We start from the raw sequence: 19,200 nt of genomic DNA on the forward strand, positions 1-19,200 counted from the left end.
GAACTCACATCTCTTATGTCTCCTCATTGGCAGGGTTCTTTACCAGTCAGTAGTATCACTTGGAAAGCCCCATATGCACCAAGAGATGTATACAAAATTGTTCACGGCAGCATTGTTCATAATAGTCAAAAACCAGAAAGAGTACACATGTTCACTGTCAGTAGGAAGGATAGAATTCATGGTACAGTCACATAATGGATCATTATCCTCTAATGACAATACACCTATACCCAGCATAGACGAATCTTAGAGACTCAGTCTTGAGCAAGAACTGCAGAGTACACTAGAATACATAAAATGTGGTACCGTTTTCATAAACTTCACAAAGCAATAACATTTAAACACTGTATAGTTAGGAATGAGAAAGCATAGGAAAGGGGATGGAGTCGGAAAAACACGCCCAGGGAGCTTCAAAGGAACAGGACAGGCTCTGTTTCCTCAGTTGGATCATGAGTTTACGGGTGAGCTCATTTTCTTATTTCCAAAAAAGAAATCATATGCTTACTTACAATCATATGCTAATTTTAAGAATCAAATGATCATAGTGACCCGACTCAGAGGTATTTCACTAATGTGAGTGGAGGAATGAGTTATCACGAGAAAGTCAGGACACCACGTGAAGCTTATTTTGGTGGGAAGTATGGTTGTGAAAGTGAGGCGTGTGGGGTGGTAGGTCGAAGGTGACATGGGTGCCAGGGAGAACTCATTTTTAAAACAGAAAACATGCATAGCTGTGGCTTCCTGGGTGGCTCAGAAGATCAAGAATCTGCCTGCAATGCGAGAGACCTGAGTTCAATCCCTGGGCTGGGCAGATGCCCTGGGGAAGGGAATGGCTACCTATTCCGGTATTCTTGTCTAGGAAATCCCATGGACAGAGGAGCCTGGTGGGCTAGAGTCCACGGGATCGCAAAGAGTAGGACATGACTGAGCGACTAATGCTTTCACTTTCACTTTCTTTCACGCACGGATAAACACCGAGAAGAAGACTTTGGCTTCTGGCTGACTCATGTAAATGTTCCTGCTAATAAAACTAGAAAAACTACACACATCATATTTTTTAAAATCTATCTGAGGCATTCATAGAGCTATCAAAGGAGTGAGGAGATGCAAGTTGAGTATGAAAAAGGAGCCCAGATAGCTGGGACGAGCACTGGGGTTACTCTTTCTCAAGAAGCATCTGCCACATTTGAAAGCAGCTTTCAAGAGGCTAAGGAGCTAAATAGGCTTGTGGGTCTAGAAGCCCTGACAGGCTTTAAGGATGGCATACATGCTAAAAATCAAACTCTACCAACAAGGAAGAAGCCTGGTAAACCCTGCACATCCCGTAAGGACGCCCAAGGGCTTTCTTTCAGGAGTGCATGTGAGACGGATGAGAATGGTCTTTACAGGACATCTCATCATTTCAATCTCCATGAAGATTGAGATCTAAAGCAATTCCTGGCACTCCAGCTTCAGTTTAGTTGCCCAGTCATGTCCAACTCTTTGAGGACTCATGGACTGAAGCACGCCAGGCTTCCCTGTCCATCACCAACTCGCGGAGCTTACTCAAACTCATGTGCATTGAGTCAGTGATGCCATCCAGCCATCTCATCCTCTGTCGTCCCCTTCTCCTCCTGCCTTCAATCTTTCCCAGCATTAGAGTCTTTTCCAAGGACTCAGTTCTTCACATCAGATAGCCAAAGTACTGGAGCTTCAGCTTTAGCATCAGTCCTTCCAATGAATATTCAGGACTGATTTCCTTTAGGACGCACTGGCTTGATCTCTTTGTGGTCCAAGGGACTTTCAAGAGTCTTCTCCAACACCACAGTTCAAAAGCATCAATTCTTCAGCACTCAGCTTTCTTTATAGTCCAGCTCTCATATCCATACATTACTAGTGGAAAAATCACAGCTTTGACTAGATGGACCTTTGTTGGCAAAGTAATGTCTCTGCTTTTTAATATGCTTTCTAGGTTGGTCATAGCTTTTCTTCCAGGGAGCAAATCTCTTAATTTCATGGCTTCAGTCACCGTCTGCAGTGATTCTGGAGCCCAATAAAATAAAGTCTCTCATTGTTTCCATTGTTTCCCCATCTATTTGCCACGAGGTGATGGGACCAGATGCCATGATCTTTGCTCTTTGAATGTTGAGTTTTCAGCCAGCTTTTTAACTCTCCTCTTTCACTTTCATCAAGAGCCTCTTTAGTCTTTGCTTTCTATCATAAGGGTGGTATCATCTGTATATCCGAGGTTATTGATATTTCTCCAGCAATCTTGATTCTAGCTTGTGCTTCATCCAGCCCAGCATTTCACATGATGTACTCTGCAATAAGTTAAATAAGCAGGGTGACAATATACAGCCTTGATGTACTCTTTTCCCAATTATCAACCAGTCTGTTGCTCCACGTGCAGTTCTAACTGTTGCTTCTTGACGTGCATACAGATTTCTCATGACTCCAACTTAGCTGCCTCCAAAAAGCAGACAGAATACCTTTCTGAGGAAACATAACATCATCCCAAGCCTCACATTATCTCTCTACTGTTTCCTAAATAATGCCTAGAATGCAACAACAACAACAAAGTAAATGAGAAAACAAGATGTCTAAAAGGAAACAACTGGCAATAGAAATAGAAGGTTACCAAATAACAGAGTTACCAAACACATCTTCTAAGTAAGCATGACTGATATGTATTGTTCAATCGCTAAGTCATGTCCAACTCTTCGTGACCCCATAAGTAATTAAAAAGCAGGTTTTGAGAAGTTCAGCAGAGGTGAAAGTCATAAAAGAGAACCAAACAGTGATGATAGAACTGAAAAGTGCATTGATGAATATTAAGAACCTGAAAGTTATACTTCACAGCTGAGAGACAGACCTGAAGTGATTACAGAAGAAACAGGCTAGAAGAAATTATGCAGACTAAAAACAAAGAAAAATGAATTTTTAAAAGTACATAAATATCATCAGAGCCACATGGGCCATAGTGATAGGGCCTAATATCTGAGTAATTTGAGTTTGATAATGTGAGGAGAAAGAGAAAATGTCAGAAGTGATACTAGAAGACAAAATAAGAATCCTGCAAAATAACAGTACCATTCAAGCACAGATACAAGAAGCAAGAGCCCCAGCACATAATGGCCAAAACACCAGACTTATGCCCACTGTAATTAAATTTCTAATTTAATTTCTGATTTAGATTTTATATACAATTCTCAAAAGCAGCAAGACAAATAAAACATAACAGCTGAAAAGGAGCAAAAAAAATAGTACCAATGGTTGTCTTTTAAAGCAGAAACAAAAACCACTATACAACAGAATCATATATTCAAAATACTGGAGGAAAAAGCTGCCAACATAGAATTTGAAATCCAGAAAAATAATCAGTCATAAAGTTTGCATGCGTGCATGCTAAGTTGCTTCAGTCATGCCTGAATGTTTGCAATCCTATGAACCATAGCCTGCCAGGCTCCTCTGTCCACAGGATTCTCCAGGCAAGAATACTGGAGTGGGTCACCATGCCCTCCTCTAGGGGATCTTCCTGACCCAGGGATCAAACCCACATCTCTTGCATCTCCTGCACTGGCGGGCAGGTACTTTATCACTACTGCCACCTGGGAAGCCCATAAAGTTTAAATAAAGACATTTTCAGACAAATAGAAAGTGAGATTTGTCACCAGAAGGCATACACTAAAGGGAACACTAAAGAAAATACCTCAGGCAAAATGAAGATAATTCCAATGGAAACTTCCAAGTGAAGGAAGAAATAATGAGCGAAATATGTGAGTAAATATAATCAATGATCTAAGATCCTATCTCAAAGATCTGGAAAAAGAACAGTAAGTTAAACCAAAAAGTACATGTGTGTGTGTGTGTTAGTTGCTAAGTCATGTCCAACTCTTTGCAACCCCATAGACTGTAGCCTACCAGGCCCCTCTGTCCATGGAATTCTCCAGGCAAGAATACTGGAGTGAGTTGCTATTTCCTTCTCCAGGGAATCTTGCTGACCCAGTGATCAAACCAGGTCTCCTGCATTACAGGCAGATTCTTTACCATCTGAGCTACACCTCTGCTCCACCAGGGAAGCCCCATCTGAGCTACAGGGAAGTCCAAGAAGTACATAGGAGAAAATTAAAATGAGAACATAAATCAGTGAATCATTAGCAAATAATAAGAAAGCCAAGGCTATTTTTAAATTTTTAAAAAAAAACGAATGAACCCAAGCAAGACCAACCAAAAAGTAAAGAAAAGAGAAAGAAAACACAAATTACCAAAATCAGAATTAAAAAGGAGGTAACATCACAGAGCCTACAAACACTGAAAAGATTAAGAGGATCTTATGACTATTATCCCAATACATTTGAAACTTAGAAATAACAATCCTACACAAACTCCTACCAAGAACTGCAAGAAATGGTATGCTTCCAAATTCTTTAATGAGGCTACTATAACCTTGGTACAAAAAACTAACAAAGACACTAAGGGAGTTGGGGAGGAACACACTGGGAGTTTGGGATTAGTAGCTGCAAACTATTATGTATAAGATAGGTAAACAATAAGGTCCTACTGTAGAGCTCAGGGAACGATAATCAATCTCCTGTAACAGACCATAATGAAAAAGAATACGAAAAGAATATACCCATGTATAACTGAATCACTTTGTTGCACAGCTGAAATTAACACTACCTTGTGAATCAATTATACTTCAATAATTTTTTTAATGACATTAAATGTGTCCTCTTTCTTACTCTTCTCTACAAGAATTTGTGGAGGGTTGTTATTGTTATTATGTCTAACATTTGGAAGAATTCACTTATGAACACATCTAGACCTAGAAACTTTCCTTTATAAGAAAGCGTCTATTATAGGTTCGATTCCTTAATAGATAGAAAATTATTCTAATATTTAAATTCTCCTTGTACTATTTTTGGTTAGGTTGTGTTTTTCAAAGTAGTTATCTTATCTGAGTTTCAAATATATTGGCATAATGTTCATAGTATCTTCTCACGAAAAACTTATAAACAAAATATTAGCAAATCAAGTCTAATAATATACCACACCATGAGAGAGTAGGTTTTAGGCCAAGAATGAAAGGTGGATTTACTATTCAAAAATACTCTAAAATTTTGATTCTTCACCTAGTCAGGAAAAGGAGGGAATTCCCTGGTGGTTCAGTGGTTAGGACTCCAGGCTTCCATTGCTGGGGGCCCCGGTTTGATCCCTGATTGGGGTACCTGCTCCAGTATTTTTGTCTGGAAAATTCCATAGAGGAGCCTGCAGGGTACAGTCCACGGGGCCGCAAAGAGTCGGACACCACTAAGCAAGCACATTGGGGAACGAACATTCCACAAGCCGTGCAGCATGGCCAAGAAAAGAAATAGCAGAAAAACCCACATATTATCTCAACAGGTGGAGAAAAGGCTGGGTCACGCTGCAGTAACAAGCAGCCCCGAATTTCAGGGACTTCAAAAAGCTGTCTCACTGATACCATGGTCAGGTGACTTTGGTGACTGGTGTGGCCTCCACCTCAAGTCTCACTCACCCTGGGAGCCAGGCTGAAGTAAGTTCCACCATCCAGAACATCATGCTTGCCCAGAGCTAGGGACATACAAAGTGACATCTAGTTCATAAACACTTTATCCAAGATGTGACTGACACGCATCACCTCTGCTCACAGTGACCCAGCATAACTTCAAGGGGACAGGGAAGGGTAACTCTTTGTCTGCAAGGAAATAAAGAGGGATGGGACATGGGTGAACAGTGCTAAAGCCCCACATCCAGAGAACTGGGGTCTTTATATTCCTGACTTCAAAAACAGAGAGATGGCCAGAGGCTAGAATCCTCAAAGAATAAGGAGGAGGTCATAAAAACCAAGTGCTGAAAAGAGTTAGCTTCCAGGACCGGTAACAACATTGGTCTCCACTTCTTCCTTGGTTGGCTCGGGCTAAGAAGCCTGGTTTTTTCTTCTTGGGTAGTTCCAGTACCCTGAACTGTTTGTCCCCACTATTGTTTGCTGGAGAATATTCCTTTACAGCGTCAGGACCCTCTCTGTTCCCTGTAGGACAGTTTCTCTGTCTCTGTCTATAACTGCTCAGAGTCCAGACTTTAGACAACTGACTATTGCTAAGAATATTTTGTTCCTTCCAATTCTCTCAGGAAAATGCCTAAGCTCAGTGCTAGCTTAGACTGTTTGATCCTCCTAAAATACTGATCCTTTTTCTCTCAAGGCATTCAAATGCTTCCCTCAAGACTCAACACAAATCCTGTCACCATCTTAACACCCTATTCACTCCAGGTCATATCCTGAGAACCGTCTCCACTCAACCCATCCTTTTATGTGCCATAAAGCAGAAAGTTTGTCTCAACCAGAAAGCAGTAGGGGAAAACTCTGCATTCTGACTCAAAGGGAAGAGAAATGATAGCCCAAATCATCTTATACAAGAGTCTGATACCTATTGATCACTACAGGTTGCCATTTTTTAGAAATTTCATGACAGTTCTTTGAAATTGAGAATTATAGTCCTAGAGAAAACTTCACAGTCAGTTCTCTACTCAAGAAAGTGTCAAGGTTGAAATTAAGGGACAAGAATAGAAAGACCATTCTAGACTCCAATCCAAGTCAGTTTTCCAAACCAACTTCATTAATAATATGTCTGGAATTTCTCCATTTGATTCCCAATAGCTTCTGGACCCAGAAGAATGTAAGAAATTGGCCCCCAGTAAGTGCTTACTCTCATGTCTCAATCAACAAAGAGTGGCCAAGGGCCTTCAGTGGCCCCTTTCTAGGCCTTGCAAACACAACGTGAAAAGGAAAGAACTGCTGCTCTTTAGGAAGGCTAGTGCAGAAGTGGACATGCAACCAAACAAACAATGAAATATGGTAAGCCAAAGGCTTCCAAACCGTGTTTCACATAACACAAAAATAATTAGCACTGGTGTGGATGCTTCTGTTTGTATTTACCTGCCTGCCCCAGGACCCACTTCCCTTCTTCTGTTGATATTCCAATATCCATTGAGAATATTCCTCATAAATCTCAATCCAAAAGAAGATGTGGTACATATAAACAATGAAATATTACTCAGCCATTAAAAAGAATGAAATAATGCCATTTGTAGCAACGTGGATGGAACTAGAGTATCATATTGAGTGAAGTCAGTCAGAGAAGGAAAAATATTGTATGACATCCCTTATGTGTGGAATCTAAAAAGAAATTATACAAATAAACTTACTTACAAAACAGAGAGAGATTCACAGACTCAGAGAACGAACTTATGGTTGCTGGTGTCAGGCGAGGGGGGAAGGATGGGGGGAAGAGGATGGAAATGTAGACTTGCTATATTTAAAATGGATAACCATTAGAATTTACTACTATCTTCACCCTCTTAAAACTCTTCAAGTATGTGAGGACAACTTCTCTATAGATCTCATTTCACCAGTCTAAACATTCTCCCTTCCTTCAGTGATTGCTCCTTGACCTGGAATGGACTTCTGGCATCTCCCTGACTACTTTCCAGATGAGTTCCAATGGTGTCAGTATGCGTCTCTAAGTTTGGTCCAGATGTGACCTGACTGAGGCAAGAAGAAATAAATCCTCACCTCCTGGCTGTAGACATGGACTGTGAGAGAGCCTAGGTCCTCTCAGATTTTCTTCAGTGTGAAGCCTATTACACCGTTGACTCATTAAAACTAGTTAAAACCTAGGGGTGTAATGTTGAGGATGAAATAGAGTTTTATTTTTATTTTATAAATAATATATGAATACATTTGCTTTATAAAACTTGTAAATAATAGAGATTAAAATCTTCATTCAGAAAAAATAAAATAAAATAAATAAAATAAAATAAAATGGATAACCAACAAGGACCTACTGTGTAGCACAGGGAACTCTGCTCAATGTTATGTGGCAGCCTGGACAAGAGGGGAGTTTGGGGGACAATGGATGCATATATATGTATGGCTGGGTCCCTTTGCTATCCACCTGAAATCATCACAACATTGTTATTCGGCTATACTCTAATACAAAAGAAAGAGGTTTTTTTTTTGTTTTTGTTTTTTTTAATAATCTTCTTAATCCAAATGCCTCAAAGGGAACCAATGCCACCCCCTGAATCCAAGGGTGGACATGTGATCCAGCTCAACAAGTTAGAGCCTCCCTGTTCACGGACTGGACCCAGGACCTCATCAGAATCCATCAGAACTAACCCTAGAATTTTCTCCGCAGTGATGGTGAAAAAGATAACCCCTTTCCCACACTCAGAGCTGTGGAGCTGGGAGCCTGGGGGTGATGAGGGCTCCTCCATGGGGAGAAACCCCACTTGGAGCCTCACAGAGGAGAGAATTCAAGAAGGAAGATTTCTGATGATATTATTCAGGAACCTGGTCCAGCCACAACTGATGAGATTTACACCTCCATTCACTGATTCACTCATTCATCCATCAAACGTGTATTGGGCATCTATTACATGCCAGGTGTTCTTTTGGGCCTCAGGAACACAACAGTGAATCAATCACACCACATCCCTACTTTAAGGAGCTTTTAACTCCTTGCTGTGGTGGTTGTTGTTTGGTCCTCCAGTCGTATCTGACTCTTTGCAACTCTTTATAACTCCTTACTGCTACTGCTGCTAAGTCGCTTCAGTCGTGTCCGACCCTGTGCGACCCCATAGACGGCAGCCCACCAGGCTCCCCCGTCCCTGGGATTCTCCAGGCAAGAACACTGGAGTGGGCTGCCACTTCCTTCTCCAATGCAGGAAAGTGAAAAGTAAAAATGAAGTCGCCCAGTCGTGTCCGACTCTCCGTGATCCCATGGACTGCAGCCTACCAGGCTCCCCTGCCCATGGGGTTTTCCAGGCAAGAGTACTTAAGAGGAGACAAATGCATGAAAAAAATGATGTCCATGTTAACAGGATCATTCGAGTTGCTGCCTTCAGATGCCACTGAAAGAAGGAAGAAGAAAAGTAAGGAGGTTATTGTTATAACCTAAGCAAGAGAGGTGACCCTGGCTTGGACCAGAATAGTAGCATTGAGAGGGAACCAGAGCCAATTAACTGCTTTCAAAGGAACTCATGCTGCTTTTCGGTCACTTGCAGCTGATGGAGGCCGGCATACCCTATTCCATCTCATTTCAGATTCCATCCACATTAAATACACTCACTTTACACGCCACCAAGAAGGAAAAAATGCTGCCAGTTAGCCAATGGTGTGATTCTTTCACATCCCTTGAAAGAGCTCCTTTAGACCTTTTATGTATGTTAGTAGGAACAACTATGAACAACATATGCAAATAATAAAACGATACCACAAGTACCACCATGATCAGCAGTCTTCATAAAGCACACCCCAATTTCAGAAATATTAAAACATGGGGAAATGTGTGCCTTAGAGTCAATGAAATCCAATAGTATGCACACATTTGTCTGATTTTATAGAGATGATTGAAACGTGGTTTATCCTTATGAAATCCATACTTACTTTCTAGAAGGGCTGAAAGGTATAAACGCATCCTACAGTTCACTTCTATTTTACCTCTCAGATTGATTTATGGCCATTTTCTTAATCCCCCGCGTACAAGAGGAATCAACATGAATTTTTAAATGAGGCATAGATCTTCAAATGTAATTTTCACATCTTAGACTCCTGCATTAGACACACACATGAGGACACCAAGCCCATAAGCCCATATCCCTTACATGGCATCTCTCCACATCATGAGAGCAAAGCTCATTCAAAGCAATTCTGAGGTTCCTCAGAATATTTTTCACTTCCACCTTTTGCCCAAGCCATAACTGGTATTAGTACAAGGATGGAAAGCAATGTATAACATAAGTGAGCTTGCTCCAGTGCTAAAAGACTGAAGACAAAGCTGGGAGTGAATCCTGGAGCACTAGAGATCTCAGTCACTTTGTGAATCACAATGACAAGGACACCCCAGGTTTAAAAGACTAAGTGAAGCATGATTGCAACTTCAGGGAGTGATTTTTTTAACTGCCTTCATCATCTGAACATGCACAGAGAAAAACAACTTTTGTCGTATATGTATTTAAACAAAGAAGATATTTTCATGTTCTACACTGCATGCAAAGTTACCTGGCCCAGTAATTATACAGAAATAACATTTTAAATGTCCCTTTAACTCCTGAAAATCTAAAATGAGAATACCCACAGCTGGTTACAAGGTTCTAAAATCAATACTTTCAAATGTGGATGCAGGCCATAAGTTGATACAACATTGATTTTTTTTAAAAAACCCTTTGGAAATATAATTTAAGAACATGTTTCTGAAATTCTAGAAGGTATTCAATTCTTTTGATCTAATAATCTCACTCCTTGCCTCTAATTTTAAGGAATTCACTTTAAAAAGGAGAAATACTTTATGTATAAAATTTTCAATCAACTTACTTATAAAGATGAAAAACTGACAACAGCCTGCATGTCTAACAACAAGAAAAGATTTATGTAAATTATGATAGTTCCATCAGATGGAATATTACAGCCCATTAAAATATTAACTTTGAAGACATTATAACAACATTAACTACTTAAAATATGATGCCAAGAGAAAAAGCAGAAATCATTTTATTGTGACAAGTGTTCAGTTCAGTTCAGTTCAGTTGCTCAATTGTGTCCGACTCTTTGCAACCCCATGAATCGCAGCACACCAGGCTTCCCTGTCCATTACCAACTCCCGGAGTTCACTCAGACTCACGTCCATCGAGTCAGTGATGCCATCCAACCATCTCATCCTCTGTCGTCCCCTTCTCCTCCTGCCCCCAATCCCTCCCAGCATCAGACTGACAAGTGTACCCTAATGTAAAAACATCTAGACATAGATAAGGACAGTAAAGGAAACAAACAATAAAAAAAAAAAAAAGGAAAAACAATTTTGCCACAAATCTAGGAAGGGAGATGATTTTGCTTTCATTCCCAGAATGTGTATTATGATATGACTGCTCAACAAAATGTTTTTTGAAGATGGTAGCTGATTATTGTAAATGATCAAGTGCATTCAAGGTGTACTGTTACTATCTTCCTATAAACATTTGCATAAAGAGACGGCTATCATATTGTGAAGCATGTGCTAGTCTCCTTCTGCATTGGCCCTACATATCCGTGAGAGATGAATTTTCCTGTAGGTCTCCAGAGGTGGCACAGGAACAATGTCAGGTACCATACACTGGAGTAAACAGGCCTGGGGGTGAGTCCATTCCCACACAGGCCATGGGACCCTAGGGAGTTTCCTGGAGGGTTCTGTAACACCTCTAGTAAAATGCAGGTGTGGAGACCTCCCTGGCTGAGCTGTGATAATGATTCCCAATTAGGTATGAAAAGGAGTCCACACAACGCATCACTAAGCTAGAGTTTTTAATATTACCAGGATACAAGATGGTTATGGTGCAATGATGCAATGGCAAATTTCCAGTTAGAGTTTAGCTTTAAATTACTTACAAATCAGGTTTGTTGCGGTTGAGGAGGTATCTGCATCTTCAACCACCCAACAACTCTGGTTTGCGAGAGCATGTTCTTTGGCTGGACCGCGTCACTGCCCTGTTTAAAATTCTTACATGACCACAGGTGCCCGTAAGGTCAATTCCAAACACATGGCCACTGGGTCCTTTAAGATCAGCCCAGCACTCAGGGCCTGAGGCTTCCCCCCTCACACGCCACATTGCAGGAGTACTAAAGTTCCTACAATCTCCCCAGTGAGCCATGTTTATGCTTTACCATCTGCCTTTGCATATTCTGTCCCCTCCCTCTGAAATACCCTTCCCCTCTCTACCAACCTCTCCTTCCTGGGAATTCATACCATTTCTGCAAGGCTTAGTCTAAGAGGAAGTCTTCTCTGACCCCTCCTCCCTGTCCCAGGGTTAGGGTCCCTCTTGCAGGATACCAAAGTCCCTTGAGCTCCTTGCATCATCCTGGCTATCTATCTGCCCTGCAAGCTCCCTGAGGGTTAGAACCTTGCCTCCCCCCTTCCTCGTAGTCCTGTTGCCCAACACAGGGGTGAGTGCAGAAAAGATGATCAGTAAATGCCTATGAAATAAATGAATCAACTTGCACAGGTGCTGAGAAATAGACTGGCAAAACCAAACAAGTTAATGTTTCACTGAGCTGGAAACTGGTAAAATGAGAGTCCTAAGCTTGGGCTTTAACCAGTTGACCTTGAGCCTGACCACTTTCGGAATGAGGAATAGCAGGAAAATCAAAAGGTGGCTCTGCTAGACATAACTATTTTGCCAATAAATATTTTCAACCAAAGTTCCCAGAATAAAGAAAAAAGGCAGTTGTCAATATAAGGGATGGAAATTTCCTCTGTAAATAAAAGAAAGACATTAATAAAATTATCTAAATTACCTTTGACCCAGGCTAGTACCATGAACCTCTAAAATCGGGAGTGATAAAAGTGTGTGCTTTTCTCTGGAAAGGAGTCCACAGCCTTTATCCAAGTATCCTGCTATAGACTAAACTGTGTCCCCACCAAACTTCAGATGCTGAAACTTCAGCCTTCAATATGACTATATCTGGAGAGGACTTCTAAGGAGATAATTAATAGTCAGTGATGTTATAAGGGTGGGGCCCTAACCCTATGGGATTGGCATTCTTATAAGAAGAGGAAGAGCAACCAGAGATCTCTATCTCCGGAGCACACACAGGAAGGCCATGTGAAGACCCCAGGAGGAGGCTGTCTACCAGCCAGGAAGAGAGCCCTTACTGGAAACCCACCCTGAAGGCACCTTGATCTTGGACTTCCAGCCTCCAAAACAGTGAGAAAATAAATTTCTGTTGTTCAAGCCACTACCACCAACAGATTCTAATGTCTAAGCATCTGTGGTATCTTGTTATATTAATAGCAGCCTGAGCAGACCAGCATTGGTCCCTTCCCCAAAATAGACAGGAAAATTTTGAATTGTTGAAAATAGAAAGGTTTTGACCCAAGTCATCCTCTCCATCTGTCAATGAGTTTGTACCTTCTCACAGAGTCTGAGCAGCTCTGAATGTAACCTCACAGGACAAAAAAGCTTTCAGAGGAACAGGCCTGCCCCACGTCCACCTCAAGCAAGATGTCCCTACCAAAGCATACATTTAAATACCGATTTCAGGGTCGAGATCACTTTGCTTTCCATAGAGCAGTTCAGGGTTACTGTGAGCTTGGTTGGGGAAAGAGTTCAGCTACACTGTGTCCAAATGCTTTCTGGAACACACAAGGGCCTCCCCAACCCACCTGTCTACCTGTTCTCTGTCCACTCCTGGCTCCCCACCTACCTGTGCACCAGAATAACAAACAGGAAGGGATCAATCCTCCTTGGGGGCCCAAATCCTACACTGGCCCCACATACAGCCCTTAGCATGGTCCTCAGTGCCACCAGACTGGGAACTCCTGTAAGAAAGGGCCAGATGGGCCTGACTCAATTACACTGACTGTACTCAGGTATTCTTCTCAGAGGAACTGTGGCGGTGAGCATTTGACTACCATCCACAACCTCAGATTTCCCAGGCAAAAAATCTACCTGCCACTGCAGGAGATGCAAGAGAAGTGGGTTTGATCCCTGGGTCGGGAAAATCCCCTGGAGGAAGGCATAGCAACCCACTCCAGTATTCTTGCCTGGAATATTCTGGTGGGCTATAGTCCACAGGATTGCAAAGAGTCGGACACAACTGAGCATGTCCAGCCTTGGAAGATCTAGAGGCCATGACCAGCGCCCAAAAGCCTACTGTCTCCAGGGCAAGAGTGTCCAGCCTCCAAGTCAGCAGTGACACATCCCTTTCTTCACCTGTAAAATGCAACAACAAAGGTACCCACCTCCTAGGGTTGCCATGAGGCCTGAGTGAGGACATATAAAGCCTAGAACAGTGTCTGGTACCTGAAATGTGTTCAGTAGTCCTGGCTCTTATTGAGGGCGCATGAGACTGAAGAAACCGGTGCAATAGGAAACGGAGCTTTCACAGGCAGAGTTACCAGATAAACAACACTGTGGGCAGAGCTCGGTACTGATTCTATTTACAAGGCACCTCTCTCATGGATTACCAGTGGTTACGTTTCGAACAACCCCCTAAGGTAGAGGGCCGTTATCCTAAGTCTCATCTCCTAGATGAAGAGAGGAAGGTTTCAGAGAGGTTAAGGAAGTTGCCCCACAGACACACAGCGCTGGGAAAGGGGTTCTGCTGGTCCAAACACGAAGCTCTACCGACCTGAGCCGTAGGAACCCAGTTCTGGAGTTTCGACGCGGTTGGACCGCCTACAACACTCCTTTCACCTGGGAGGCGGCCAACAGCGGGACGCTTTCCGCCCGGCCTCAAGAGTTTAACCAGGAAAAGTTTCCCCAGGCTGTTCTGGGCGAACGAGGAGGGCAGCATGGAACCTGCCGGTGCACCAGACCAAATGCATAGTACACACGCGCGCGCACACACACACACACACACCGCCTTCTGCAGCCGCCGGCTCTAAGGGGGGACCTCGGCTTCCCCGGAGCCCGAGCAACATTCGGACTCGCCTCCGAAGTCCATTCGTCCCTCCTGTGTCCCCAAGTGAAGCCTCCGCGTTCTCCCTTCCCTAGGAATCCGCGCCCGGCCCGCGCTGGGCGCCGTCTCCCGGGTCCCCCTAAGGGGCGTCGAAACAGAGGAGTTGCCTCGAAGGAAAGCCCCGCGCCCGGCACGGGTCGGGCGCGCAGCCCGCGCTCAAGCCGAGGGTAACGGGGGAAGGAGGGCTGCCCTTACCTTCCTCATTCTCGTCAAACACCGGGGGCTTGTGGGAGTGGTTCCCGCCCATATTCCGCCGCGGCGGCTGCCGCTGCTACATGCCCGGCCGCCGGGATGCGGGGCGCGCCGCGCCGGGTGCGGATGCGCCGCGAGCGTCCAGTCCCGCCTGCCGCCGCGCGCCGACCCGGAGGGGGCCGAGCGCCGCGCAGGGGCGGGAACCGCGCCCCCTCCTCCGGGGCGTCCCCCTGTCCCTGGCGGCGCTCTCCCGGCTTCCCTGCCGCGCCCCGGCCACGCTAGCTCGTCCTCCGGGCCGGGTTCCAGGCGCCCGCATGCACCCGAGAACGCGGGAGCTCCCAGCGCCGGGGCCACACGGAGCCGCACTCCTCGCTGGAGACCGGAGGCGGCGCGGGAGGAGGAGGAGGAACAGGAGGGGAAGGAGACGATGGGCGCGGGCTGCGTAGAGGGGGCGCGCGAGCGCAGCCCCGAGGGCGGCCTGGAGGAGGGGGCGCGGCGGTCGCTCTGGGCCAGCGGGTCTGGGAGGAGTCGACGCGGGCACCCGAGCTGAGCGCCGAGTCCGCCCGGAGGAGTCGGGCGCTCACCTCCCGGCGTCAAGCAAGTCGTGAGCCATCTACTGTGCGCCGGGCCCCAGCCAAAAGCTTTCGAAACGCAATCCTCTATCACCTCCAAAAACCACTGTTGCCCATTTTAGAGTCGGGTAGACTGAGGTTCAGGGGTAAATGAGCTCTTGGGTTAGTCGGCGCTGGCTGCGAAGGGAGCCCCTCGGACGCCGCATTGACCTTATTTGCCCCTTTGAGCAGAGTCCCGGGCAATTCTGCAGCAGACGCCTTTCCTCTTGGTGTTTTCTAAATGTTTAATAAGTCTGGACCCTTTCGGACTCAGTTTCTCCCCTGTATTCTACAGGGGAGAAACTGAGTCCCAAAGCGGGCAGAGTTTGCCCCCAAATCATTCTCCCTAGGACTGGCTGAGCATGGGCTTCGGGAGTCCCCTGAAACTGAACTAAAGCCTGTTAGCAAAGGGGACGGGGATGCTAAAGACGGGGGTGCGATGCGTGCGCCCGAAGGCTTTCCTGGGGCGAGCACGGACTCAGAGGGACCCGCAGGTTACCCGCGCGGTGCAGCCCCGCCCGCCCAGCGCGCCAGGCAGCCAGGATCGTTGGCCACATCCTGCCATCTACTGGGCGTCTTCAGCCACCGTCTGTGCTTCGTATTAATAGAAAGCGACGGTTCTTTTACTTCCCCATCCTTTCTCCCAGCCCCCTAGTTTTGCCTCTGTCTCTGTCTCTCTCTCTGGGAGACGAGGTGGGGAAGGAGACTATGGATGGGTGAGATGGTTCTCTAACAGCACAAGAAACCCCCCGCAGACAATGGGAGGTGAGTGAGCCCTGCTAGCCAGCCCCATCCAGCCAAAATTTCAGGACTGGCCCAAACCACTAGGCCTCATGGGTCAGACAAGCCTCATTCACAGACCTGCTTCCACCACTTACAGTCTCTATGCGGTTCCAACTTCGAGTTCCCATCTGTGAAATGGGGAGGTTGGTATTAACTCCCCAGCATAAATCCCAGGGACCGGGATGGTGGGCTGCCGTCTATAGGGTCGCACAGAGTCCGACACGACTGAAGTGATTTAGCAGCAGCATTGCTATGAGGATTCTACCACATCATATTTATAAAAGTGGGTAACAGGGCCCAGACACATAACAATGATGAATAAATATTTCTTGCTTTTCATTTCACTGACAAGCATTGGCTGAGAGGCCAGGCTATAGCAAGCAATATAATGAACCAAGATAAAGCAGGTACAGCCCCCAGATCAAGGCAGGAGGAGGGATGGTGACAGGCATGAGCACTGGGTCCTGTTCCTCCCAGATTTCACCCCACTTTGACACTCTCTAGCAGGCTAACTTGGGTAAATTACTTAACTTCTGCTGGCCTCAGTTTGTTCACCCATAACATGTGTATGATAATAATGGTATTTTCACCTTCCTAGGGTTGTTATGCAGAATAAATGATGTCGCTACCTGGAACACAATAAACACAACACAGGTGTTGGTATTATCCTCCATAAGGAGCCAAGGTTTAAATTGTACTCTGGGCTCACAGTTCTTCTCTCCCTGTCCTTGACGTGGCTCACTGGGATGAGGGGGCGTTTCTTACTTTCTGACCACTGACATGGAGCGTGCCATTGAACTTAGTTTGGCCACTGGTCTATGGGAGGAAGTGATGGTGTGCCGGTTCTGAGTGACAACCTTAAGATGTCACATGTTTCAGCTCTCTTGTCCTTCTGCCCTCCACCATGAGAAGCGCTGGCCTTGGGTAGCCTCTGAACCTCAAGGGGCACACTGAACCCCAAATGTATCCTGAAGCAGAGCTACTGTTGAGTCCTGCCCCAGGGCCACAGGTGTGAGGTGTGGTTTGTATCAAAGCCATAGTATCAGAGTCCAGAACGAAGGTCACCTCCAAAGCTGACTGAGCCCCTTTGTAACCATTTCCAAAAGCCCCCCTGATCAACACCAGCAGGCTTTTTGACCCAATATTAGGCAAAATGCCCACCTCAGTAGTCACCCTATAGCACCCTAACCAGTCATCTAATGCCAACTTTCCAGCAGGGATTTTCTTTGTCCCAAGGCTATTAAAATTGACTACTAATCCAGAAAAACTATCAGCTCTCCGTGGTCTGTCAGGAGGCTGGCCCACTGCGCTCACAGTGCCCACTTTATCTCTGCTCTTTATTCTTAATAAACTCGCTCCCTTCTGAAATGCTCTGTGTCTGGAAATTCTTTTCCAACCCATGTTGACTGCTTCAACAGCTACAAGCTCACAAGCAAGAAAAATTTGTGCTCTTGTAAGCCACTGAGATTGGGGGGAAGAGCTGTTCCACAGCATTATCACAGAAAAAGCTGATGAATACAGATATTCAGTTAACAGTCATGCATGCAAAGGCTATAACTGCAAACTGTGTGGTGTGGAAGGAACCCTAGGAGGCTGTGAGAACACAGGAAGCAGCTGTCCCAGTTCTGAGAGTCTGGGCAGGTGCAGGGTCCCACGGAAAGAAGTCATGAGCATTTGTTCGAGAAGGGGACAACAGAGGATGAAATGGTTGGATGGCATCACCAACTCCATGGACATGAGTTTGAGCAAGTTCCAGGAGTTGGTGATGAACAGGGAAGCCTGGCATGCTGCGGTTCATAGAGTTGCAAAGAATCAGATACGACTGAGCAACTGAACTGACTGAACTTCCTCCTTTGTTGAACAAGTGTTTTCTGAACACTTACTGTGGGCCAGGTCCTGGGGTGGGTGCTGAAGACAGACCCTATGATGAGTAACACATGATCTGTGAAGTTGAAGTTTAGAAGGCTGGTGCAGGACAAGGGCATCACCCACAGGGAAGCCCCTCAACAGTTATCGAGTCCACGTTTGTGCTGCTGGCCACGAGACAGGCCAGTGAATCAGGAGACAAGCTGTTGGGGAAAGGAGTAGGGACTTTATCTGGAAAGCCAGCAGACCAAGATGATAGTGGCCTAGTGTCTAAAAAGAACCTTCATCTTTCCCAAGTTACAATTCAGGCTTCTCTTTTACTCATAGGGGAAGGGGTGTGGTTGGTTGTTCCAAACTGCCTGGTGTCAGAATCCTTTGTTCTTGCAGTTATCCACTAGGTCAGGCCACAGTGTTTCTGTAAACCTCCAACATGGCAAATGTTATTCCTTGTTCTGCAACTTTTTATCTCTGTATAAACAGAAAAGTGTTATGCCTCTAAAGATCAGGGCCTTGAGAAGGGGCTATCCTGTATATCTCATGCTCAGTTCAGTTCAGTCGCTCAGTCGTGTCCGACTCTTTGTGACCCCATGAATCAATATCTCATGCTAGAGGCAATATTATCATTTTTTTTTTGCCTGTGGCAGTGTGGCATGTGGAATCTTAGTTCCCTGACCAGGGATTGAACCCACACACCCGCTGCAGTGCAGGCATAGATTCTTAACCACAGGGAAGTTTCAACATTCTTAACTGGTAGCAATAGAACACAAAGGTTAAAGTAAAGGAAACAGATCCAAGATGGAGTCAGATTTGCTCTTCCTTGTCCACATTCAAAGAAGCCAACTGGAGGGAGATGGTGTATGAGCTGAGACCAGAAGGACAAGAAGGAATCAGCCATATGGGAGGAAAAAGGGGTGAGAAAGTACTGAAGCCGAGTAAGGAGGGTTTCGGCTGTTCCAGGAGGCTGGAGCAGTGTCGGAGAACAGGGGTGGTCAGGATGTCATCTGTGACACATCGAATGGAGCACTCTCTGGGTGCCAGTTCCATGCCAGCCATTTGCAGGAGGCGTGGCCCTCCAAGCAACCTATTCCCTGGATCCTCGCCCATTTATAGATATTATTCTAGGCCTGTTACTTCCAGTGCTTTTCATGGATCACCCCTTTTAATCCTCACAACAAACCTGGCCAGTGGGCTTGACCATAACCCCTGTACTGACAGACACAAAAGTATAGAAAGATTAAAGCCGAGTCCAAATGGTTG

At 45.2% G+C, this 19,200-nt stretch overlaps 1 protein-coding gene across 1 annotated transcript in view; it reads right to left on the minus strand.

The window, feature by feature from the left end:
- The window catches only part of STK32B (serine/threonine kinase 32B), a 384,696-nt gene extending 369,944 nt beyond the window's left edge, over nucleotides 1-14,752 (minus strand). Inside the window, exon 1 of the mRNA XM_040238370.1 lies at nucleotides 14,687-14,752. Coding sequence (XP_040094304.1) covers nucleotides 14,687-14,738 — 52 coding nt within the window. The 5' untranslated portion in view covers nucleotides 14,739-14,752. The remainder of the gene's footprint in view (nucleotides 1-14,686) is intronic.
- Between the last annotated feature and the right edge of the window lie 4,448 nt (nucleotides 14,753-19,200).

Source organism: Oryx dammah, unplaced genomic scaffold, assembly GCF_014754425.2.
Source record: "Oryx dammah isolate SB20612 unplaced genomic scaffold, SCBI_Odam_1.1 HiC_scaffold_3, whole genome shotgun sequence".
Taxonomy (NCBI): Eukaryota; Metazoa; Chordata; class Mammalia; order Artiodactyla; family Bovidae; genus Oryx; species Oryx dammah.